Genomic DNA, 26995 nt, shown 5'->3' on the forward strand with positions numbered 1-26995 from the left:
ATGGTGGACACACGCCGCATGCTTCCTGGAACCCAGGGGTGGTTCAGGGTTACCAAACGACCTGATTAATGAGAATCCCACCGGACATCCCACTTCCACTGCCCAGGATGGAGGGCCCGGGGGGGTGGGGGGGGGAGCTGATAGTGGACGTTTTGTTGGGTCAGGAGCTCTGACAAACTGTTTATCTGCTGCTGAGAATATGGGGTTGTAGACTGGCATGGGGTAGGTGAAAAGTATCAGACCCCATAGTGTCACTGGAGCCTAAATCGGGCTTGTAGAGGGAATAATCTTCCTCCAACATGAATGGATGCTCGGGAATGATGGACATTTGACGAGCTCAAGTTTGAAGGATTTCAGCTGGAAGGGCTAAACATTTTGAGCTTTAAGCAGTATCTGTTTAGTATGGTTGGGGGAGAGAATGGTTGAATAGTTTAGCATAGTCTGGTTGTTGGTTTTTTTTATTCAAATCAGAAGCATTCTCAAGGCAAGATGTGACCTTTTTTTCCTCCATTCTCTTAAGTGTCCTTTCCCTCTAGTCCGATCTAGATTCAGGTAGCTGGGTTCTTGGAACCTGAAGGTGACTGAGGGGGGAGGCCTCTCCTTGTTAGTAGGCGGTTGAAGGGCGCAAACGTGACTGATTCCATCGCACACGGTGGATACTGAGAATTGTCCTTCACTATCTGGTGCACTAGGATGACTGCAGCTTAGGTTTGAATTTCTGCCTTAAATCTGGGGCAAGTGAAGCACTGTAGAGCTTTAAGGGGATTTTTATGCATTAATTGGATCATTTGTCCCCCTAACCAGTTTAGATTAACCCTGTGTTTATGGCATCTACCTGCACTATCTCAGTGACTCTCTAATACTGCATCTTGAGGGGTGCATCTTTCCTCTTCCAAGAGAGGCAGCGTGGCCTAGTGCAAAGAGGATGGAACTGTTCAGGGCCTAATCTCAGCTCTGTCATGGAACTGCTGGGTACCCTTGGATAAGTCACGGCCTGGCTGTAGTTCAGTTTTCTCATCTGTAAAATGGGGTTAGGATTCTAGCTTTCCCAACTGATTAACTTGTGCCGATCCCATGGCTTGGCACAGAATAAGCGCTTGGTAAACACCACAGAAGTCTCTCCAGCTCAACCCCGCCACCGTATTCCCGGCCGCGTGATTGCAGACCTGGTTGTTGGCACCTCCCTCGGCTGGGTCTTCAAGGGCTCCGCTTGTCCGCCCTCTCTCCAAAGCGTCTGCACGAAGAGGAGGTGGTGGAGCAGCTGGATCCCCTGGATCCAAACTTATCTGCGGGGGGGTGGGGAGACATGGACCCATCATCCAGGCATCTGAAGGAACAAGTACCCTCTCCCCGCCCCACCCCTTTGTTCAAGGAGGCATGAGTGGACCCTGCCAGTCTCAGCCTCATCCAGTTCCCACTCCTAGTTTTCTCCAAGATTCACAGTAGGTCCTGACACCTTCAAGCATTTAATAGCACTCAGATCAAAGTAACTTTCTCTCTCTCTCTCTCTCTGATGGGGATTTTTACCAGGGTTTCTTGGGCCCCTGCGGCAGATCCACCCTTTGATGTTACAGGCCCCAGCAAGCTTCCTACAGCTTCTGATGGATGCAGAGGGGAACACATCACGCCCATCTCTCCCGGGAGCTGCCATTTGTGCCACTTCAGGGGATGCCTTTAGCCTCCCCCTGCACCACATCGCACTGAGTAGCGTGGAGAGTTAAGCCAAGCCTGTGGGGCAGGAGCCCTAAGGAAGCTAGTCCAAGCCTTGAAGGAATCACGTCCTGGGTAAGAACTCAAATTAAAATGGGCTCACAGTCATAGGCCAAAGAGATAGGCACTGGGACATGGTTTTAAGGGAGAAGGGGCGGGCAGAGATGTTCTCTGAAGGCTCCTCTGAGCTCTGAGGTTTAGGGCTGGATTGGTTCTGCTACAGCCCCTTAGCCCTGCTTTTGGAAAAGGGGGATCAGGGAGATATCCAGGTCTCTGGGGTTCCTCTTTGGCACCAACCCCACAGAACAGCCCCTGATATCCTGCCTTTCGGGGAGAAGTTGGCAAGGTGAAGTTTGGGGTTTTTCTGTTTTGGGTAATTGCTCCTGCTCTTACAGCATTTTCATGAATGGCACCTGATGGAGAGGTGCCATCTTCCCACCCTCCCTTCCAAACACACTAAGGGCAAAGAGGAGTTAGATCGGATGGCCCTGGGCAACTGGAGCCTGATTAAAAACAGATGTAGTTGGGAGGTTCTGTAATGTTTGTATCCTATTCTTTCTTACCTAGAACCTGGTTTATTTTGGGCTTTAAGATTATTTGTGTAGCAACTACAGTTATTCCTCAGGTTGGTCAAGCGAAGCATAAAATTGTAAAGAAAAACTTAAGCAAAATTATTTATAATCCAATTTGGATGTGAGGAATCTTGATGTATATTAATGAGAGCAAAAACTAATTATGTCAGTTTGCCTACTACAGGAGGGTTGTATTCTTCCAGAAACAGAAAGGACAACTGGTGCTGTATCATTCAACCCATTGCGACACCACACAGGCATGCAACTGCTTCTTCTGATGTCAAGGAGTGCCACATGCAAAAGGACTAAGATGAGGTCAGAAAAATGTTTTCTAATTCCCCAGCAACAAGGTCAGTGGAACTACATGCTCCAGGAGAACAGAATGTCTGTCTTGGGACTTCCTAGATTATGATCTCCTTGTAGGACAAAAAGTGGGTCTGCTACAGTGCTTGGCAGAGCCTGGCACATAATAACTTAATGAGTGCATTTTACTATAACTACAGAATAGAATAGCTTGGCCCTGAAGAAACCCTTCGAATAAGTCTACCTCTTTTTTTATGGTATTTTTTAAGTGCTTACTATGTGCCAGACACTGTACAAAGCTACCTCCTCTGACACACTGATTCACATTCACGGATCACAGTCACCATTGGTTTGGGCTTTTTCAGGTGGCACTGTCAGAGAAAATTATGCACTCGTAAGTGGGAGAAATGACCAAATTCCTGTACAGGTGTATGGTCAGAGGAAGGCTCGCTCACTCCAAAGACTTGGATTACAGTCACTTTATTTCCCAGCGTGGAGCTGGACAAGATACAATGAGAAGCTTCTGTCTTTCCAGCCTGAGGAAACCTCGCTGGCTCACCTTCTTTCTCCCTGCTTCTCCTCCTCCTCTCTCCCCAGGAATGTGGGAAGAGACATCAGAATAACCGTGGCAGCATGAGTCAGGGCCTGCCTGTCTGCCCACCCTTGCCTCCCACCTTGTGAGGCTGTGGGAGTTGCAGAGAATCCAGAGCGGTGCTGCCTGCTTCTGTGCTAAATGTGGGGAGTTGAAGGCAGTCAGCTCATCCCTGCCCTCTTCATAGTAGAGCCTCTTCACAGGCCCTACAGTCCCCAAAGGAGCCTTTACCACCCAGGCACAGATTTTGAAAATTTGTGTGGGGCAACAGGGTATGTTTAAAATCTTCAGCTTTTAAAAAAAGACTGGATCGACAGCCCCAGAGGTACACGGATTGCCCATTTTGAGCAACTCGGACGGTAGTTTAAAAATCCTGGGCATTACTGGATTGTTCTGGGGCCATTTCAAGTACCTCCTTGTCTTCCGCCTGCTACTGACCTACTGAGGACTGAATGAATCAGTGCGGTCCATCAATACGACACTGAGTTTTGCGCTATTGGAACAGGCCAAGATGACAATAACAGAACAATCTTTGAGAAAGTACAAGAGCCTCTGGAGTTCACTCACATTTTCCCTCTGATGTCCTTCTGATTGATTGATTGATTGGGTCAGTTTACTTTCAAGTCAGTTACCGCTTGGACTGTGGACATTCTCTGAAGCCCCCGACATCTCCACAGACAACTCACCGAAGAACCCAAGTTCACCCAGTGTGAGCTGGGGGACTTGTGACCTGAACGTTCTCCTCTCTTGCAGAAGTCAGAAAATTTTCAAATGAAGAACCCTTCTTCTCCAGACTTTTTAGATGAAATACAGAACTGCATTTTTGACTCCTGGGTTTCACACTGTAGAGCGTGAGTCTAGAGTCAAAAAGTCAAGATTTGGGGAGTTTACATGTCAGAGCAAGCCAACACGAGCAATGAAGGGAACACTACACCGCTAGAAGAAAAAGGCAAACTAACATGAAAAAACACATTTTATTGCACTTAAGTTATAAGAAAATAAAATTTCTAAGTGAATCAAACCATAGACACAATCCCTTTAAAGGTTGTTTTTCCTCCATCATGTCAGGTTGTTACATAACTAAAATTAACCAACTGGAATCTGATTGTTTTAAATCAGACTATAAATAAAACAAAAAACAAGAGGAGGAAAAAAAAAAAAACCAAGATCGCCTAGGATACAGTGTTAAACCACTTTCACAGTTCAGCTTGAGTTGTGGCTCTTGGAGAATGAGGCAAACCATTGGACTTTTTCATTCATTTTTTTTGTTTGTTTGCATGTGATACCTTTTCTACAGAAACTCGAGTTTCTGCTTTGTCAGTTACTCACAGCAATAAAACTGTAACAGCTGTTTTGTTTCCCAAATACTGCAGAACACTAAGACTGACCAGCAACTTTTATTTTCATTTTTGTGTTTTATATTTTTTTAAAACATTTTGTCAGTTTTATTATGTATGTTCATTCCATTCACCACAGCCCTCAAAAAGAAAAGTTTCCCCACAGAACAGGCTGGAACAGCTTTGTTCTAAGGAATGTGTTTTAATTTTTTGCCCAGAAAAAAGAAAATAAGCTTTGCACACACTCTCAATTCCTTACTGCAGGCAAACTTCACTCTTAATTGTCTGAAACTCTCCCATTCTCAGCCTCTTAGAGGCACAGATGGCTCAAGTTTCAGTGGCAAAAAGTCTTTTTCTGTAACCAAACTAGAGCAAATTTGGAATTCAGTCTGGGACTAAAACGTCACAGCAGAAAAAAAAAATAAAAAAAAATAATTTGCTTTTTTTTTTCTTTCATTTAGCAGCATAAATAAGTTTGGCCACTGGGAATACAGTACAGGGGTGGGACAACAATCCCATATTTGAAGACCTACTTCTAGCACCAGCATCGAGAATTCAATCCATCTCAGGACTCACAGAACCCAGGACAACTTGCGCGTTGAAGAGTGTAAATGGAAGCAACAGTAAATAGATTAACAGAGGCTAATACTGTGATTGATTGACATTGGCAATGGTTGGCAAAAAAAAAAAGAAAAAAGAAAAAGGAAAAAAAAGCTTCTTTTCTGATAAAACTGTACAAAAACAATTCACAGTAAAATTTTTAGCTTTTCCATACCAGAAAAATGACTTTTTGTTGCAGATGCTCTCTAATTTGAAAGTCAACCGGTCATCGTTTTGCTGTTATTGCAGATCCTTTCTAGATCTCAGTGGTAAAGGAACAGGTTATCCCAATTTGTAACATTTCAGAATTCACACTGCCCAGTGACTGCTTGCTCGAGAGGAAATTAAAGAAATAATTGCACCTGGTTTGATTTAGAAAGTCATATTTTGCAAAGCTGCCCTCAGTCCAAAGTGAAGCCTCTCCCTCTCTGTGATGAGGCAGCGGATGCCTCTCTCTCGTCAGTTATGGTTTGTCATCTGTTCGTCTTCTCCTCCTTCACCTGTAGGTCTTTCCGATCTGTTGCCCCAAGCCAACATCCTGCACCACTGAGAACAAGGGATTTTGTTGTTGTTGTTTTGTCGTTGTTGCAGGGGGGGAAGGGCGGGGAATACGTCATCTACACATTTGGACACATTCATCTTTTCCCCTCTTCACTTCATGTCCACATCAAAGTCCAGCACCAGCAGCTTTGTTTCCTCAGTCCCATTGCGGCTTCCAACTGCACACACTAGCTTTGTGTTGGAGGCTCTGATCCTCCACACGACACCTCCGCTCCCCCCACTCTCCAATGTGACCAGATTGCGGATAAATTCACCCGTTTTCAAGTCCCACAGTTTTACAGTCCCATCATCGGAGCTGGTAATTACAAAGTTCTTGTTGAACTGTAAACAGGTCACGGCACTCTGATGCTTGTTGGGACCTAGCGAAACCAAAGGAATTTAGTTGTTGGTTAGAAATCACGGCTCTAGATTACTCATGTAGTCATCTGAAGGAGGCTCCTACGTTAGGACAGACTGTAGCTATTTAAAGCGGCACACATTTAGAAACCTTATGCTCAGATCTCTCCGGACCTCTGTGGTTGTGGACAGATGTGGGATCTATTTTCTGAGCGAGGGCGTAATTTTCCCAAGTTCCATTATCTAGGCTTTTGATCAGGGTTAGAGATGGGAGAGTTACGTCCTTTGCATTTCTCCGTGGCGCTCTCCTGTGAGCCTGCTGGTGAGCCCACCTGCTCCTTAGGTGACCCTCCTAATGCCACACCGAATCGGCCAGCCAAAGGTGACAACTTAATGAACACAACTCCAACCCCTTGAGTGAGGGAGAGTTTCTGGAGAGGAAGCACCAGTTCGGAAATCTATTAGGCAGTCAACCATGAGCCTGACTGAAAAAAACATAATCCCAGGGGGCTGAAGGATCCAGGACATGGAAAGTCTAGGATAGGACTTTGATGCTGATTTGTCAGGACGTATCAAAGGGATTTCAAAAAATGTCACTGTGACAGTATGCCTTTAACCCAGCAGGGCTTGATCCAAGCCTGGGAAAAGCCTACTCCTTCAGAAGCACGGAGGGCAGAATGCATTCATTTTGGGAGAAAAATACGAAGGAAGGCACTGTGAAAAAAACCTCTCTGAAAAACAGCAACAACAAAACCATCCGAGGCCAGCTACATGAAGTTACAGCCAAACCCCGCACTAAAATCTGTCTCACTCCTCTGTTTAAATAGCCTCTGGTTTTCTCTTATAGGGTAGGCGGCTTCCCATCCCGAATCAACCGATTTTTCAAGGGACCAAGAGACTTCAAAAAACGGAAGTGCCACCTCCTACTTGCTTTGAACCTAACGGGGCCATCAGAGTTAACATCTGACTTGTCAGAAAAGTCAAGTCCAAAATTGGGCTAGTGTTTCCCAGTCAGAACGTGATTTAAGCTCGTCACAGCTGATCAATCGATCGTATTTATTGAGCCCTATGGGCAGAGAACTGTACTAAGTGCTTGGAAGAGCACAATACAACTGAATTAGCAGACACGTTCCCTGTCCACGAACCTAGAGTCTGAAGTCCGACCATCCTCCCATGTGTCGCCGAAGGATGGGATGTTCGATGGGTGATTTTCTAAATTGGTGTGAAGGTGACGGGGTACTCAGGTGCTGGAGAAACAGCACATTAGCTTTCTTTCGGTCTAAACCTAAAACACTTGCCCCAAGAATACTCGGTCCAATTGCTGTAGTTCCAAAGCAAATGGTCACACATTTAATGAAATAAGCATTTTGCCTTAAGCTATTAAGTCTGGGTAATCAAGGCTCACCTTGCAATGTCTGTAAACACTGTCCTGTTTTGATATCCCAGATTTTAACTGTAGAATCTGCATTTCCAGAGACAAGAATGTTGTCCTTGAGTTCCATTCCACTTGTTAACGACTGGTGTCCAGTTAAAGTGTGAATGCAGTTTCCCGTCTCCACATCCCAAACTCGGATTGAAGTATCCAGGGAGCCGCTCACTACGTGGATGCCATCGAACTACAAGAGACAGGTTATGTTAGTATCTACTGATGGGCAGCTATATGCTGCATCCCGCCCTATGGCTTTTTTTCCTAATGAGGAAAAAAAAAAATCGTATTTGAGGGTAAAAACCCATTTTGTCACCCGTCTGCTAAGGTGAACAGCTATGAGATAAAGCAGAATTGTACAGGGCAGGCTTGCAAAGCACCCAATGCCGGCATATTTTAGCATGCTAACAGGCAGGAAACTAGCTGCAGGGTTTAATGTTTTCCTATACATTAATTCTGACATTTTAAATTTGCAAATAAACATTAAGCGCTTTCAAAACTTTTTTATTTGTTTTTTGTTTTTTTTTTAAGGCCCAGCCATCACACATGAGCTCTACGTACCTCTGACTGGTTCTGGTGCCATTGAGGCCTGCCCCTCAGCACTACTTCCCAGAAGGAAGAGGAAGCTGCTAACACAGAGCTTGTGATAAAGGAAATTTGCTTGTCAGCATCTACACGTTCAGAAAGGCCGGAGGTACCTTTTACAGTGCTCAAAAGTGATTCCAATTAGAAAACTGCGTAAGATGAAGGACTGTTCACGTGACCCTAATGCTGATCAGGACAAAATGTTCTCTAGCAAACGACTGAACGGACTTGGGATGAAGCCGAGGTGTCGGTTTGATGATCGACATGGATGTACACTGGCTACTCCCCTCCCCAGCCCGGCTGTTCTCTCCTCATTAAACTTGCTCTGACTTGTTCTAGAAATGATTGCTATGAGATGCTATGTGAATTACTAATAGCCTCTACACCATATTTTCCCCCTCGTCCCTCATTGTTTCTCTTGCTTTCCTTTTTTGATGCCGCCTTCTCCTGTTTCTAGATTAGTCTCCTCCTTTTCCCATTCTCCCTCTTATTTTAGATTTAGTCTCCTTCCTTTCCCTATTTAGACTGTGAGCCCCATGTGGGACAGGAACTTTGTCCGACCCTATTATCCTTTATCTACCCCAGAGTTTAGTACAGTGCTTGGCACATAGTAAGCGTTAACAAATACCACATTATTATTTCCACTGCTGATTCTAAGATGGAAAAGCACCAATTGCAGCCTAGGTTGATGCCCCATTTCCCACCCCTCTGCCCTCTTTGCTGCTCCTCATAAAGCATCTTGCGATGGATGGATGAGTTGCTATGGGGTGCAACCAGGTCTACTCTGACCCTCAGAACTGATAAATTACAATAGTTTCAAACTGTTGCCTTCCCCACCCAAATGATTTAGAAAACTTCCTGTCCAAACAGGCAGAATGGAGCAAGCTAAAGCAAACATGTGACACACTTGTCCTCGCACATTCCGCCTCTCCTCGGATGGGAAACTAAAGGAAAAAGTCACTTACTTAGAAGTTGATGTTACAAGGCTGACCTGGGCAGACAGAGGGACCTTCGCTTCCCAAGCAGAGGGAGAGTTTCTGACGAGGAATCTTACTTCCACCTCCTACAATTCCCACCCCAAAAGGCTTTCTTCCTTTTTAGAGAGTTTTTCAGAAAAAATGATTTCAATGCCCTTGGCAATAATTAATTGTTTACAGGATTTATTCCTCAACACCCGTGAAGAGGAGCTGTTTGCCACTTAGTAGATACAGGAAAATACTGAACCCTGAGTCTTAGTGGCAGAACGAGAAACTGAAAACTGCATGATAAGGTTTGACCAGGGTCTAACAAGGCATTGCTCATGTATTTTAGACCTGCTCAGACAAGCACCTGTAAATGAAGGAAACACGTTTTATATCTTAGTTCAAGCTTCCTGCAGAAAATAAAGTTCCCCTCAATTAACCAACAATGATACTATTGGAAAATTCTAGCATTATATCCCTTATTCATCTTCACTAATTCACGTTTTACTAGGTTTCTAGGTTTATCCCAGGATGCGTTGCTCAGATGGCTAAAATTCACTGGTTCTAATGGCTCGCTGAAGTCACTTCCTCAAGACTATGGCTCATTACATTGACTCATTTCAGGAATGCCCCCGGTATGGCAGCAGCGGTCCCAGGCAAAAAAAAAAAAGTGGTGGTTCCATTTTAAGTGGGGATGGAATCACAATTACATGGTCCATCAACCTCCAAACTATCAAAGCAAAGGACGGCTTTTTGGTCAAATTAATCCACTCTTGAGGAGTGAATTAAAACCCAGGTTGCAGTCCAGTGAAATTAGCTCAAAGTTAACCACTGTAACACAGCTTAACCTCTAAGACTGACAGATTCCAACTGCTAAGCCTAAGTACTTCTCCGCTGAAGGAGAAGCAGTGTGACCTAGGGGCTAGAGCACAGGCTCGGGAGTCAGAAGGACTTGGATTCTAATCCCGACTCTGCCACTACCCTGCTGTGTGACCTGGGGCAAGTCTGGGCTTTAGTCACCCTCATCTGTAAAATGGGGATTAATAATAATAATAATGGCATTTGTTAAGCACTTACTATGTGCAAAGCATTGTTCTAAGTGCTGGGGAGGATACAAGGTGATCAGATTGTCCCACATGGGGCTCACAGTCTTAATCCCCATTTTACAGATGAGATAACTGAGGCACAGAGAAATTAAGTGACTTGCCCAAGGTCACACAGCTGACAATTGGCGGAATTTGAACCCATGACCGCTGACTCCCAAGCCTGTGCTCTTTCCATTGAGCCAGCGCTGACTGTGAGCCCCAAGTGAGACATGGATTGTAGCCAACTTGATTAGCTTGTATCTACCCCAGAGCGTAGTACAGTGCCTGACACATAGTAAGCTCTTAACAAATACCATTGGGGGGAAACATAACAAAACAAAAACCCTGACTCTCAGAAGAAAGTTGAAAATGTTTTAATCTGTTACGATAATGATAACAGTAATGATACTAAAATAATAATAAATAATTCTAGTCTTATCTGTCTAGTTTTGGATTAGCAGTCAGGTAAGCATCAGTAATTTAACTGGGATTAGAGTAGGACAAACTTTTATGACTTGCCAGTGGGGCAACCAAGGGAAAGCGTGTCAGAAGACAGAATCTCTTACCTGTAATGAATAGACTCTGTTAGTATGCCCTTGCAGCGTGTGGAGGCAGGTCTCAGTCTCCGGATCCCATACTTTCACCATAAAATCATACGCTCCACTAACAACCCTGCGACCGTCATACTGAACACATCGGACAGCAGCAACGTGACCCATCAGAACGTGCAGACACTGGCCTGTCTCAATGTCCCACACTCTAAGTGTGGCATCTCGAGAACCACTGACAACTCTGTGAAAACAAAAGGCAGCGCTTAGTGATTGTGGTGGTGGTAATAATGGGCACCTTTACGGAGCCCCAGCTTAGTGCAGTAATAGTGGGCACCGTTACGGAGCCCAGGCTTAGTGCAGTGCCCCATCCTAAGCACTTAGGAGATAGAGAATAACAAAGGGTCCCCTTTCTTGCCCATCTGGACATTGCATTCTAACCCGGCAGATAAACATAAAAATGCTTATAACTAGAGTGGTCAAAAACAAATAATCATAATAATAATTCATTCATTCATTCAATCGTATTTAATAATGTTGGTATTTGTTAAGCGCTTACTAGGTGCCAAACACTGTTCTAAGCACTGGGGTAGATACAAGGTCATCGGGTTGTCCCTCTGACTCCCAAGGCCGTGCTCTTCCCACTGAACCACGCTACTTCGAGCAGGCATGTGTACGAGTGCTAAAGATAGTGTAAGCAAGTCCATAAATGCTAGGCAGCTCGCCATTGATCATATGCACTACTAAAATTTTCAGAAATGGACTCCTTCCAACTAGAGCTGATGGGAGCATATGACAGGGTACTAAAAATGCAGACAGCACAGAGCCCCGGCACAAGCTTGGGTCTCTAGAATACTGTGTCTTGAAAGCCGGAGAAGTGGTCTGACAATAACAAAATGCACCAGAATGACAACACCTAGGCCTGCCCGTTGTTTTTGACGGGAGACTCCATCTCAATTATAACACCTGGTATAGACGTACAATCTCTGGCTAAAGAACTCAATGTGTCAACATACACATCATGTTGTCAATTGTACACGGTTGGGAGGGCGTAATATTTTCACTTCAGTTTACAGAGGCAAAGGGATTTGCCCAAATAATAATAATAATAATAATAATGATAGCATTTATTAAGCGCTTACTATGTGCAAGGCACTGTTCTAAGTCCTGGGGAGGCTACAAGTTGATCAGGTTGTCCCATGGAGGGCTCACAGTCTTAATCCCCATTTTACAGATGAGGTAACTGAAGCACAGAGAAGTGAAGTGACTTGCCCAAAGTCACAGAGCTGACAATTGGCAGAGCTGGGATTTGAACCCATGACCTCTGACTCCAAAGCCCGTGCTCTTTCCACGGAGCTACGCTGCTTCTCTGATCACCCAAATTACCCAGTCAACAGCCAAACCAGTGGTGGTTCTCTACACAAAAGTGCCCATCCTGTTTGCACTGGTGGAAATTTCTGCCCAACTCACAAGGGAAAATGTATTTTATTATGCATCCACTTCATTTCCTTCCTCTGACCTGGTAAATTCTGCCAGTTGTGTGTGACTGCAGGTGGATGTTCCCACTGGACTAGACTCTTACAGTTTTTGACTACTGCCAATGTCATTGGATTTCTATGCCAAATATCACCTCTCAAAGCCTGAAGCACCTCTGGCACTAGAACCTAAAAGGGCAAGACTGAATAGAATCATTAAAATTACTCAGAAACCAAACCCCTTTGTGGTTGTAGCATGGTGACATTCTCAGAAGAGTACATCAATTCCAAGGAACACACTAGTGCAAAGGATACCTCTACTCTAGGAAGTCCTAGATCCACGTGCACACTAGCCCCTGCTTTGCCATAAAATAAGCAAGCTCTCTAGTTAGAGGACATTTTAATTCCATTCCTATCATTGCAAAGGTTTAAAAGTGGTATGGATTCATGTGGTCAGATTTGAAATCCATCTTTAAAACTGCCCTGATCCACATGAGCTCTATGCACTTCGGCTTCCAATTTATTAGCCAAAAATGGTAAGTAAATGGGGTCAAAAGAAAGGGGGCATGGTGGGGAAAGGAAAGACTGATTTCAAGAGTTTGGTTTTACCTTTTCTCATGGAGATGCATGCAGCGAACGGTGGAAGTGTGCCCATATAAAGTATGGATGCATTCCCCGGTCTCGGCATTCCAAACCTTCAGCGTCCGGTCTGTGGATCCACTGATAATGATGTTGTCTCTCATCTGTGATGACCAAACTCCACCAGTATGACCCACCAATGTCCTTAAACACTAATAGAAGATTGAAGACCAATACCTTTTGTCAGCAGGAAGGGACTTTAACTACATTTTCAACATCCCTTGTAACTGGGGTGAAAAAAAAAATGATCACCCAGAACATTTCACTCTTGAGACCATTAGGAAAGAATTTTAAATGTTGGCCTAAGACCATACTGTCAAAATTCACCACACATAGTCTGACGCACATTCCGTTTACACATCGGGGCTGGGTGAGGCTGTAGAGAGCCAGAGTCTCTCACTAAGGTATGACAGCTCCAGCCTGGTATTTTTTATGAAATAACACTTAAATTGAACGTGGTTTCTTTCAGGGGAACAGTTCTCATGACAGAATGCCAGAGGAACAGGGTGTGGCTGCATACCACATTTCATCTGAATCCTCCCCAAGGCAGTAGTTAGGATCTAGCCAAGCTACTTCTAGACATGTAAAGACAGACGTTAAAACCTCGAAGATAAATCCAAAACTAATATTACACAGTGGCAATGAGGAGCTTTTTTTATATCTTGAAATTCTGACTCAGAATATTTAGAAGATTAATGATATAATACTGAAATGAAAAAAGGAAGTTAGGATTAAAATACTGCCTCAAACGGGAACATTTTCCACACTCTCTTCCCCTTTCATTTTTTTTAAAGTCCTGGAAAAAGGCCAGTTACTTATCCTACCCAAATATGATTTCTGCCCCGGGCAGATACGTAGATTTCACCACTGCATCATTTCAAGGCCAATAATGCTGTTTACACTCAAGGTGATTTGGGGGCTGCTTCTTTCACTAAACTGCAATCTCAGCTCCCTTTCCCACTGCTTGAGGTGGGTCTAATCGAACATGAAATTTTTGACTTCCAAATGACATGCAACATAACAATGACACCTGTCAAGGGGGGAAACAATCTTGCAAAATCACGCCTTGGAAAAACTAAAAGATAAAAGGAACATTTAACGTTCAGGCTGACAGTTGCGGGACCAATGAGGCTTTAAAAGAGATAAAGCACGGCATCTGTCCAAATGCTCAGGAATCCATGTCACAAGTGGCTCCACAAAAATGAAATAACTGCCAAGTGAGTCAGGGAATATTCCTATTGTAACAACACCAGCATCACAATTCCCCATCACGGTGACGTTCTTCAAGCTGGCTTCTTTCGGTTACTAGAGAAGACGACCTGAATTCTTGCTACTCATAATAATCAGGCAGCCAGAATTCAATCCTGCTTCCCCCCGCCCCGCCACTTTGAGTCCTTAGAAACTCAATGCGTCGAGGAAACAGTCACTTGGCAAACAATGTTTTCCACAGGGAAACTTACTTTGCCTGTAACTGCTGACCAGACTTTTAATGTGTTGTCGTCGGAACCACTAACTATTCGGTTACCACAGAACTGTAAGCAGGTGATCACGTGGTCATCATGGCCCTTGAGCACCTGAGAGGACAGATACAAAAACCAGATCCATTTCTGAGCCATGCTTTTAAATACTGGTATACAAACAGAAAGAAAAATTGCATCACTGAGGAAAGAAGAGCATTTTCAGAAAGACTACCTAGAATGAGCACTTACAAAACACCAAACCTCAGAGAAGGACAGGATTTTAGAAATCAATTTATATTACATATATGATTTCATGGGTATTTTGTTTGTAAATAAAACTCATAAATTCAATTTTTAAAACGTACTTTAGAAGTCTTAGTCAACAAAGCAAACAGTTAAAACATAGATGCTAGGGAGGATCAAGCTAGAATTCTACAGTTTCACATTGTTCAGGATTTATTTGGCTGCATTTTAAGGGGTTAAATATAGTCTCAAACGAAAGGGATCCAAAGGGATTCAATTCATTCTTCACTCTTGAGTTTCCTATGAACAATATCAATCCACTGGTCCACCCCCAAGAGTGAGACTGGAGAATTGTTGCTACGTTAAAATTAAGCATTCAAGTGAAAGTTGGCTATCTTTTATTTTAAATTCAAAATCATGCTTAGGTAGGATTTCAAGTACTGTCAAAGTGTAGAAAGCCTTAAGGACACCAAAAAACCCACCTGAATTATAGCAGAGATAGGAAGAGAAAAAAAATCAAGCTGTGAACACATATGCTGCAACAAAGCAAAATGAAGCAGCTATTTGGGGCTTTTATTTTTGAGTTCAAGATGAACTTCACCAACAGGGTATGCGGACATTTTCAATCCGAAGGAGTAACAGCAAAAATATACATAGCCATTACAACACACTCACTTCAACACTCCTTTCTCTGTCAGGTCTGAGTATTTTTCAGGGTACAAAAAATTAGCTACTAAAGCTTAGGCAGCTACCCTTTTCAGTTACTGTAACATATTTTGGTACATTTTTAGGGAGTTGGATGCCAAAAGTTGCAACAATTGCCCAGAACAGAAACGACAGACTCACAGCTAGGTGACTGTACTTAAGAATTCCTGTCACACATGAACTTAGTTCAGAATAGTTACCTTAGGAGATTTCAGTTCTCCTCGCCGCCAGTTAGTATCAATTCTGTGCTGTCTGATGTAAGCACTTTTCCATGGGCTATGTATAAACCCTGGCTTTATTACTTTTCTTCTTTTGATATGCAACGGTTCATCAATCCCTGAAAGTAACAAAGTTGAAACTAATCATTTTCTTCAATCAAAAATATAAAATCCACATTTCAGAGCACTTTTAACGACCTTATCCTTTAGAACTACTGTACCCTGTTCCATTCTTTATCATTTACCTCATTTCACTGTCCTTGACTAATACAAGTCATCAGTATCAACTTCTCCTTCAATTTCACAGCTATTTTCACAATCTCATTCAAAACTAAGATAGCATTAGTAGGCTTTTTGGGGACAAACCATCCACTGCTCCTTTCCTTACTTTTAGTTCAGTTCTCTCCCATCTCCAACTTGGCATGCTCTTCAGCTGAACAAATTCGGTACTTGCGTATCTAAGGTGATCGGGGGGCTTTATCTACTTATAAAAAAAAAAAATTGGACAGAGCCATTAAGAAACTGATTTCCAACCATGGGTAAGTCACTTAACTTCTCTGGACCTCAGTTACCTCATCTGCAAAATGGGGATTAAGACTGTGAGCCCTTTGTGGGACCGGGACTGTGTCCAACCTGATTAGCTTAATAATAATTCTCATATTTGTTAAGCGCTTACTAGGTGCCAGGCACTGTACTAAGCACTGAAATGGATCACAAATTGGGTTGGACATAGTCCCTGTCCACGTGGGGCTCACAGTCTCAATCCCCATTTTACAGATGAGGTAACTGAGGCTCAGAGAGTTAAGTGACTTGCCCGAGGTCACACAGGAGACAAGTGGCGGAGCCAGGATTTGAACCCATGACCTTCTGGCTTCCAGGCCCTTGCTCTATCCACTGCAGCAGGCTATTCCCCTAGCTTGTACCTACCCCAGCCCTTACTACAGTGCCTGGTACATCGTAAGCACTTAAATACCATAAAAAAAGCCCTGGAAAACGTCTTGTCAGCAAGTTGCACGGGGGTTAAAGCCAGGGGAAATAAAAATAGTAGTGCTGATATTTATCGAGGGGTCCCTGAATTCAAAGTGCTTGAGAGATACAACAGAAGCACATGATACAACTCCAATTCGTCAAAATTACTCATCTTGAGGAGAACCAGTGAAAGGTTTCATCAGAAAGGCGGGTGCTACTTTGGATTAAAATGGGGGCTCATTTCTATTAGCCATATTACGACTAGACTGTGAGCCCGTTTTGAGGTAGGGATTATCTCTGTTGCCGAACTGTACTTTCCAAGCGCTTAGTACAGTGCTCTGCACACAATAAGCGCTCAATAAATACGATCGAATGAATATTTGAGCAAGCTGAAATGTGAAACTCTTCGTTTCATCTTTCCCTATCAACACCATTTACATTCAGCTTTCTCTTTTGGGCTTAAAGCTTCATCAGTGCAGAAAAAGTGCAGCAAAGTACACCTCCCTGCTTTGCAAATCTCACCACTGTATCATCGGTTTTATTGAGCTCTCGAGTGTCAAGAGACCCTGCTCACTCTTCACTTTTTTCTCCCTGCTTTGTAACTACAGTTCTCCCCCCAGCCCCATTCCCAACCTTAAGAGAACAGGATCCTTTCCGATTTCTTTTAATCTTTTGGAAGTCATCTTTTAGATGCCACCTAATTTGGGGGATTACTTCCTGTCTCTCAGCAGAATGTTTTTTTCACCTAACTTTGAACCTTACCCTCTTCCTTGCATTTCTCTCTCCACAGAAGGTTGTCTTCAGCTAGAATTCGCCAGTAGCGGCATGTCTGAGCTGCCTGCAGCAGGTCCTTGGGTTCCAGGAATGAAAGCACATAAAGCGCCAGCTGTGGAGAGACAGGAAATAAAATGTTCAATTGCTGCCCTACCATATAAGTGTCCAGGGCTCCTCCACTCCCCCACCGAGGATTCGGATAATTGCAGATGCATCTAAGCGAGGATACAAACAGAATTGTGGGGGTACCATGCTCTCTTTGGCACTGCCTTGGTCCACTGAGCACTTGTTTTGGGGCTCAGGAGGGTGACGGCCAGGTCTGACTCCCTGCTTTGACTGTGGTTACCATGGTAACAGTCCTGCCCTGTGCATGGGGATCTTGGTACCCTGAGGCACCTCTGGCTCCTGCTGTTGTGGCCCCAATGCCTCACTCTCGGGCAGGCAGGCAGCCGTTACACCTTCTCTCTCTTCTAGGCCAGACCCAGAGGAGCATGTTCCTCTTTAAACATTAGCCCCATTCCCTAGGAAGAAGGTTATTGACCACATTTCCCTGAATGGTCCCTCCTCTGCCATGAAGGTCATTAAAAAAATTGGTGGCAACACAATTGGATTCAATTGGGTGAGTCCGTTGCCTCCCTATTCACCATTGATGGTATTTATTTAGTGCTACTGTGTGCAGAGCACCGTACTAATGGCTTGGAAATGTACAAAACAGCAGAGTTGGCAGACCCATTCCTTGCCCACAAATGAGCATACAGTCTAGAAGGGGAGACAGACATTAATCCCTTCCTTGGACCACTATATCCTGATTCACAGCATTCCCCCTCATCCCTCTCTCCGTTAGACCTGCTCTTTGGTTTAACTAAGGCTTAAGCTTTGGCCAGGAATTCTCCATTCTCACTTTTTCTCCCTTTAAAACATAACTCCACCCTTGTGCTGATCCTGGGTTGGGGTGAGGTGGGAGGTATGTCAGGGTGTGCTGGGATACACAGGAGCAGGCTGGGCTCTCTGGTGAAACAGCCAGAGAGGACTTCCTTTTCTGGCAAGGGCATATTGGGGTTCAGGAAATGAGGAGAAGTGGAAATAACAGGAGTTCCAAGACATGGCAGCAGTACCTCCCTTGGAGGCAACACACACACACACACACACACACACACACACACACTCTCTAACCCAACCTATACCCCTCTCTCTAATCCTAGTGAAATCAGGCAATTCTGCTAACAATATATAATTGTTATTTTATGAAACGGCTTACTGCAATGCATGATTGATTTATACAATATTATTTGGCACATGGTCAAGAGAGCTATTTTCATGCATAGAGAGGCATTAGTCTGCAAGAGGATCTGTTTAATAAGCTTAATCATCGAATCAGAGATGATGTGACTTCCTGTAACTGGCCAAATGTTGGCCCTTCCATAGATCTTCAATCTGATAGGCAATAGCATTTGAGCACTCTCTGTCCCAGAGTAATGAAGTTCAAAGGAAATAGTAGACACAGTTCTTACCCACCAGGACTTTACAACCTAAGTGAAGCAGGCGGGACAAATTTATATATAAACCTAAGTGAAAGGAACATAAATATGCTGAAACCTTAATACTAACACTAATACTACTACTATAATAATATTTGCTAAGTGCTTACCATATTTCAAGCACTGTGGTAGATACAAGTTAATAAGATTGGACACAGTTCCTGTCTCACATGGGGCTCATAATCTAAGGGGACGATTCTTGAATATAAAAGTGAAAAAAGGAATGGCCAATTATTTTGATATGGTAATCCCAATATTTTCATTAAGTTAGAAAGGATGCACTTCAGTCAGTCAATGGCATTTACTGAACAGTACGGAGCAATGTACTAAGCACATGGGAGAGTACGATACGCTACAGTTGATAGGCACAATTCCTGCCCACAATCAATCACATTTATTGAGCACTTGCTGTGTGCAGAGCACTGTACTATGCACTTGGCAGTGTTCAATAAAACAATACAACAGAGTTGGTAACATGTGCCCACGGTGAGCTTGCAGTCTAGAGGAGCTTAGTCTAGAAGGGGGAAGATATATGTTGAAATATATACAGATAAGGGAAATGTCTGGGTATGGGGATATGTACATAAGTGCAGTGGAGCAAACATCAAGTTGGGGAAGGTTTCTTGGAAGAGATGTGATTTCAGGAGGGCTTTAAAAGTGAGGAGAGTGGTGGTCTGTTGGATTTGAAAGGGGAGGAAGTTCCATGCTGGAGGGAAGACATGATCATGGGGTGGGTGGCAAGATAGATGAGAAGCAGTGTGGCTCAGTGGAAAGAGCACAGGCTTGGGACTCAGAGGTCATGGGTTCTAATCCCAGCTCCACTGCTTGTCAGCTGTGTGACTGTGGGCAAGTCACTTAACTTCTCTGTGCCTCTGTGACCTCATCTGTAAAATGGGGATTAAGATTGTGAGCCCCACAAGGGACAACCTGATCACCTTGTATCCTCCCCAGTGCTTAGAACAGTGCTTTGCACATAGTAAGTGTCTAACAAATACCAAAATTATTATTATTATTATTATGAGACTGGGATACAGGGAGTAGGTTGACATTAGGAGAGAAGGGTATGGGCTGGGTTGTAGAAGGAAATCAGTGAGGTAAAGTAGGAGGGGGAGAACTTATTGAGTATAGACTGTAAGCTCCTTCCATTCATTCGTATTTATTTAGCACTTACTGGGTACAAAGCCCTGTACTAGCACATGGGAGAGTACAATGTAACAATAAATGGACACACTCCCTGCCCACAATGAACTCCTTGTGGGCAGGGATTGCATCTATCAACTCTTAGTATACTGTACTTTCTCAAGAACTTAGCATGGTGCTCTGCATACAGTAAATGCTCAATAAATACTGCTGATTAATTGATTAAAGCTGAGGGAAAGGAGTTTCTGTTTGCTGTGGAGATGGATGGGCAACTGCTTGAGATTTTTGAGGAGTGGGAAGACTTGGACTGTGACGGTAAAGTCTAAGAGAGGACAGGGTATGGGTGGGAAGTTGAGGAGTTCCATTTTGGACATGTTGAATTTGAGGTGTCGGCGGGACATCCAAGTAGAGATGTCCTGAAGGCAGGAGGAAATATGAAACTGAAGAGAAGAAGACAGATTAGGGTTGGAGAGGTAAATGTGGGAATTGTCCACAGAGAGATGGTAATTGAAGCCATGGGAGTGAATGAGTTCTCCAAGGGAGTGGGACCCAGAACTGAGCCTTGAGGGACTCCCACAGTTAGAAGCTAGGAGGAAGAGGAGGAACCAGTGAAAGAGTCTGAGACAGGTGTAGCCAGAGAGATAGGAGGAGGAACCCAGTTAGCCAATGCTTCCAGGAGAAGGGGATAGTCCAGTGTCGAAGGCAGCTGAGATCAAGGAGGTTGGAAGACTCCTGAGGATCCTGCCAGCAGCCTGCTGTACAACTCTGGGAAAGATATTAAACATCTCTGGGCTTCAGTAAAATAGGGAAAATAATACCTGGATCTCCTGTCTCCCAGGGATGTGGTGCGGATTAAATGAGACACATACTGTGAAAGCACTCTCTAAATTCAAGGCATTACTCTTGTTACATCCCAGGTAGCTTGGTTAGGATTATTTTTAGGACTGGGTGTGACCCACGGGCCAAACCCTGTACACTCCAGCCTACAGGATGAAGGACTGTGAAACCCCAGCACTGACAGTACTCATCTCAGATTACAACCACACATTTATTTTCATTCATTTTCAAGCTTCAGAGGTAGCTTGGCAAATGAGATCATTGTGCTCCCCGTTCCTTGGGGTAGATGGCTCCAGCAGCTTTTTCCGCTGGACTCTAAGGCATGCTTATCCCAAGTCTCTGACAAGACCCAAGAGTTTCCTAACACAGCCGACAAGACCCAAAATGATGGCTTTCTGGTCTTTCAAGTCTGCCTTCTCCTCCCCCGTCTACCCTCCCTCAAAAATCACTGTCCTCATATTCATAAAGAAAAGTTGGCAACCAACGGGTACTACGGTCTACTGGAGAGGGCTGTTATTATTACTGCACTTTTGGAGATTTGAGTGCACTGCTTTCTTCTAGAGAGGACAAATTATGGATAACTTTAAGGCATAAAAGATCCACAGCAAAACCAAACGATAAAAATCAACGCTAGATCTGACGTTCTGAGAAAGCAGCATAACCTCTTTCATTTTTAAAAATAAAATTAAATGACAAAATTCAGATTGAAAACAAAACCATTTCAATCAAGTGGAAAGAAGGAAAACTCAGGATAAAGGCTAGGGGCTGCTTTGCTATTCACTTGGCTGCAATTTAGACAGGCTTCTTGGGTCTACAGAGACAATAATGTCTAATCGAATTATACAAATGTTCCCGTTGCTGTCTTATAAATCTAAGCAGGCAGAAATAATAAGATGCTGCTTCAGGAAGCTGGCCATTAAGGCAGCAATACCATTCAGATACCTGACAGGTGACAATTTAAAACTTTATAAAAAAAACTCCATCATTTAGGCTTGGCATTTTACTGTCATCTCTTATACAAGAGATTTTTTTAGGTGCGGGCAGTGTCTCCAAGGAGGGCCAGTTGCAGGGAAGGGCCTCCACCTTCTTATACATCTTGGAATAATGGTTCAGGAGGGAGCATTGTTGATCACAACAATAATTTAAAATATCATATTCCTTTAAATATCATCTTTATAGATGAATGGGGAAAAACTTGCATTTCAACACCTGGAAAAAGAAAACCCAATCCATTTCCATCACAAGCTCGTTGTGGGTAGGGAATGTGTCTGTATATTGTACTCTCCCAAGCGTTTAGTACAGTGCTCTGCACACAGTAAGCGCTCAATAAATACGATTGAATGAATGAATGAATGAATATTCAGGATGAGGCCATTCAGTCAGTCCTGGAGTGATATGCTGAAAAGTAAAAGAATTCTCTACAAGAAAGAGCTCCTGGTCATCCTAGTAACTGATGCATTCACCTGAAAAACATCAACAACTCTAATTGCACATACCCAATTTGACTAACAAATTATTTGGATTTTCTAGTGTGAAAGAGTTAAAATAAATATTTCACTTCAGGAAAGAAATGACTAACACATTGCACCAAAATCACTATATGAACTTGAATCGAATGTTTAGGCACTGGTGGGAAAACTGCTCTTTCATGGCTTTGATCATGTTGATATTCTATTAAGTATGTATTTTAAACAGTTACTATTTGAAGATTCTGAGTAACGATTCCACACTTCAGCTTCCATAAATAACCCACATTGTGAAACATCTGCTCTAAAAATCAGGCTTACTGAGAAAGCATTTTAGAATTCCGCTAAAGACAAAATCTTTCAAAGCTCAGTAATTAATTTTAAAAGTGGGCAGTTTCAATTTCAGAGCTTAAAGAATTTTTTCTTCACCTTCAGTTGTCATTTGTTTGATACGCAGGGTTCACAAAAGGCACAGGATGCATCTCCTTGAAACTCGTATTTGGGTTGAATTTTTTTGAGCCAAAAAGCATACTGCAGGCACCCCTTTTCCTTCCCCAATGCCCACCCTCACACAGGGGACGACTAGAACTAGATTACTGTTGCATTGATTCCTGAGCAATTGAGGATTTGATTTTCCCTTTGAAGTTACTTCCATGCAAAAGCAAAATTTTAAAAAGAGCTTTTCCCTGGAAATGTCTTCCTCTCTAAAAAGTGTAGAAGGGTGGGAAAGAGGGTTTTGGTCCCAATGAAAGGGGTTTATTTGTTATTTTACTTTCTTAAGTAATTTTTGCTTTCAGTTTGTCTCAGAAGAAATGCTTTCAGAGAAGCAGCATGGTGCAGTGGATACATCAAGGGACTAGGAGTCAGAAGGTCATGGATTCTTATCCCACCTCCATCTGGCTCCACCACTTGTCTGCTGTGTGACCTTGGACAAGTCACTTAACTTCTCTGTGCCTCAGTTAACTCATCTGTAAAAAATGGGGATTAAGAGTGTGAGCCCAATGTGGGACAGGGACTATGCCCAACCTGATTAATTTTTGCCCAGGATTTAGAACAGTGCTTGGCACATAGTAAGCACTTAACGAGCACCATAATTAAGGAACACTTAGGTGGTGTGGCAGAAGGTTGTACTGCTGGATAGGAACGTGGTACATTGCCTCTGGTCAGAAAAGAACCTAAATATATGCAGAGAGCCAATAACCACATAAACTCTTACTGAGCTGAAATAAAAACCAAAGAACTGGCTGGTTCTGGGATTGAAGATATGACTTTTTAAAAGGTTGGGTCCATGTCAACCCTGACGATCCAGATTCGATTTGAATGATTAGCCCCTCTGTAGTTTTAGTAGGGATCCCAGGGGGATCTATGCACAGCAACACTACACAATATAACAGTTGCCATGCTTCCCAAAGTTGGCTGTGGTTCAGTGGCATATTAAGCTGTTTTTTTTTTAACAAGTATTTTGTGTTTCTTTAGGACCTGGCAAACCCAGAAGTCAGGAATCTTAGGTTCTGTTCCCAGCTGTTCCACAAATTCACCTTTACTTAGCATTATTTCTCAAGCATTGTGAAACCTGGTATACCATCAGTCATCTTCTCAGAGTTTGTGGGTTTAATGACCTGTTTGGAAATAAACTTTGGAATCTATCAAAAGAATTATATCAGAAAAGTTAGCCAGTATAAAATGACATTATAACTTGGATCAGAAGTTCAATTTCCTGCAGTAAATAGAGATGAAGATATTCTGATGAATGGTGATAGTTCTCAAATAGGTCTCATCAATTACTCAAGGGAAGCCTCATTCATTTCATTCTTGCAGAGCTGAAAGGAACATTATGCAAATGAGGAGCAAAAGGCACCAGGCAAAAAAAAATATAATAATCCTTCAACGGTTTGGCTGCTGCCTGTTTCCCGATCTCTCCCACCCCACTTATTATTATTTTAAAATAAATCATCATAAAGCCATTTTAAAAAGAACCAAAAGATGTTCTTCTGGTCAGTTAATTCCAGTTGGTGTTTCTGAAGATTTGTATTTGAATTCCTCCTGCTCAAAAAATGTTCCTTCACTTGATCCTAAAAGTGCAGTCCTATTCTTTTGAATTGGGAAATCCCCACAAAAATGCATATGAAGTTACAGATTCAGTCTGCTCATTCCTCTTCTAGTTGTATAATGGGAGAAAATAGGTCACTAGGGAGAGAACTCCTATTTAAATGAAAATATTATACACAATTTGGAGTATCATTTTTTTTAAATTGTGAAGAATAAAAGGTAAACAGATTGACTCTCAGTCAATCCCTGTGAGAAGGTTAACCGAATTCAGTGTCCTTCTTAGGAACCAAAAGAGAGAACCTATAATGTTCCCTGAAGCCCCTTCATTTAATGGGCTTGGGACTGCCGTGAGCCAGTACGAAACAGAAATTGGACTAAAGAAATGAGTAATCTTTTCCTTGGTAACAAACAGTAGACGTTTCAGAAAAGGCAGTTTTTCTTAGCCTGGCAGTCCTTGAATCAGACTCATCATTAGTCAAGTACCACCTTCAAAAGAATGTGATTATTAATCATTTAAGTTCTATCTCAAATGATCAGTTAGGAAAACTAGAAGGGACTGTCTTTTCAAAACTTGGAAAAGAATCAGTCTTGAGGAAAAGATTATTTTTCTCTCTTTCTATCTCTGTATGTGGAATAGACAATAGGGATACACACACACACACACACACACACACACACACGCCACACATACACATAAGGGCAACAGGCAATGACAGAGGAAATCAAGACCGAAGGAGGAAAGGATCCAGTAGGGGGGAAAAAAATGAAGGCGAAGGAAAAACAATGGGGGAAGAAAAGGAGAAACGTTCACTGTATAGCTAACTTGACTGAAGACTGGGATTGCCACCAATAAAACATATAATTATATTAGCATATTAAAGGAAAGGACAACAGCTAAATCTAAACTTTAATAATGCCATTTATACACCAAAAACGTCAAACTGGAAGTAGGCAGGTGGGGACTAGAGCCGCTGTTTTTGCAAATGTAAATAATCAGAATGTCAGAGAACAGAACTTAGCATTCTATTGTATATAAAAAAACGATTTATTTCAAACTTAAATTTCTCCAAAATAAACTTTAAAGGTACTCAACAGAAAAACCATCCATCTGTAAACAGTAAAAGATTATATACTCAATTGTATTTATTGAGTGCTTATGAGTGTAGAGCACTGTACTGGGAATGCATGGGGGAGTGCTTGGGAAAGTACGATATAACAGAGTTGGTAGACAGGGTCCCTGTCCACAACAAGCTTACAAAGGACCACTTAGTAAAAGTAATGAAATTATTGGTCTGGAAAGCTGAATGAAAGAATAAAAATGAAAGATGGAAAGAGGGGAGAGAGAAACAGAGAGCGCATGCGCCCAGGTAGTCAGACAACGGTCACCACCAGTCCTCCTTTCCAGTGTTACAAGTGTCAAAATACCAAACACACTGTATTATCTTCAAAGAAATTATTAATAAAGATAAACAGAGCAATTGATAGAATTCACAATGGCTTACCCTGATTCATGGAACTTATCCCAGTAGTGAAAAGGAAGTCACTTAGCTCATAAGCAGACATTAATCTGAGAACTGCATTATTAAGTCATGGCAGTTTGTCAACTTGCAGGCCTCTTTAACACCAATTAACGGTGTTAAACTGACAATACTGAATACCATAATTAGCATGGAAGTGTTTAAAGGTGGCAGATGATGCTGTTACATAGTCAAACAGCACCCAGTGCCCAGCATTAATTGATAATACTCACCTCTTTGGGGAGCAAGGAAATGAAGTCCCGTTGAAACTGGGGTTCAATCACTTGCATCATGTGTTTCACTTGTGTTGGTTCACAACTATCTATAAGTTCATCTAAAGCAAGCAACTTCTCTGGTCCACTCCAGCTCTGTGAAACAGAGAACATGTAAACAACATTTGGTGTAATTTAAGCAATGGATTTTAAACATTTGTGTATTAGTAATTTCAAGCAGAGCTGCTTCTGCCCAATCGTTCCTCTTTAGACAGTAGTGGTATGCAATAGCCATTTAGTCTCACTACACTTTATTAAGAAACCAGCAACTTCACTTGAAAAAAGAGAAAAAAAATAAACGAGACAGCCAAGTGTCAGCTTTTCTTCCGGGGGGGTGGGGGCTGATGGTTTCTCTCAATCATCTAAAGGTTATTGTGTTATTCCTGCTATATATTCATCTGCCACAAGTATATTTCAGGATCCTGGCTGTAAACCAAATTTTATTTTGCAAACATCAATTTACATTATTGAGTAAACAGGGAATTTTGACTGGTAATTTTCCTTTCTCTGCAGTCCCTCTAATGGGCACCATAAAATTTGATGTTTTTAATAAGGCACTCATCTGAGAAAGTGGCAGATTAGCGACAGCATTTGCAGAAAAAAATTAATAACTGAATTTACTGCACATCTGACAAGTGTGTCCCTGCAACTCAAAGAGGCTTGATTTGTTATGCAAAACCAATTTCAACAGCAAAAGCCCCAAACAATAGAAAATGCAAGATGATCTTGTAGCAAAATTAGAGCTGGAACAAAAAGACCAAGAAGAGATGAGAAACAAACCACAGTGCTTAAAAAAACAATTCCTAATCACACTTTAAACCTACGCATTCTTTTAAATGGGTGCTGAGAAGTAAAGCACACCTAAGAGGCCTACTTACTATATGCCTCAAATTGGTCCTGTTTTTTTGATTTGAAGTTCCTACTGCTGTCCCTCTGTACTTCAATATTCTCTCGTATACATCTGCTGCATATAAGAACTTTTCCAAACATTTCAATTATTTATTTTCACCCTCAGAATATTATGGACATTTGGAAGGCAACCACTCTTTGCCGGATCGGTTCTTGTTGGAGCTGAC

At 42.6% G+C, this 26995-nt stretch overlaps 1 protein-coding gene and 1 long non-coding RNA gene across 7 annotated transcripts in view; one reads left to right on the plus strand and one right to left on the minus strand.

Annotated features, from left to right (window-relative positions):
- Positions 1-1700: 1700 nt before the first annotated feature.
- Positions 1701-5059, plus strand: LOC119935795. The gene is made up of 3 exons (XR_005453445.1): positions 1701-1785; positions 2467-2597; positions 4976-5059. It is a non-coding gene; the product is annotated as an uncharacterized LOC119935795 (long non-coding RNA).
- FBXW7 (F-box and WD repeat domain containing 7) overlaps positions 4133-26995 on the minus strand; it is a 166538-nt gene continuing 143675 nt past the window's right edge. For 5 of the 6 annotated variants that reach the window (XM_038755284.1, XM_038755282.1, XM_038755287.1 and 2 more), the window contains 8 exons: positions 25881-26015; positions 17089-17212; positions 15340-15476; positions 14192-14305; positions 12702-12883; positions 10636-10861; positions 7417-7627; positions 4133-6034 (listed from right to left, as the gene is read on the minus strand). In XM_038755284.1, coding sequence (XP_038611212.1) covers positions 5766-6034; positions 7417-7627; positions 10636-10861; positions 12702-12883; positions 14192-14305; positions 15340-15476; positions 17089-17212; positions 25881-26015 — 1398 coding nt within the window. In that variant the 3' untranslated portion in view covers positions 4133-5765. The remainder of the gene's footprint in view (positions 6035-7416; positions 7628-10635; positions 10862-12701; positions 12884-14191; positions 14306-15339; positions 15477-17088; positions 17213-25880; positions 26016-26995) is intronic. The other variant, XM_038755283.1, reaches the window with a different exon arrangement.

Source organism: Tachyglossus aculeatus, chromosome 12 (assembly GCF_015852505.1).
Source record: "Tachyglossus aculeatus isolate mTacAcu1 chromosome 12, mTacAcu1.pri, whole genome shotgun sequence".
NCBI classification, from domain to species: domain Eukaryota; kingdom Metazoa; phylum Chordata; class Mammalia; order Monotremata; family Tachyglossidae; genus Tachyglossus; species Tachyglossus aculeatus.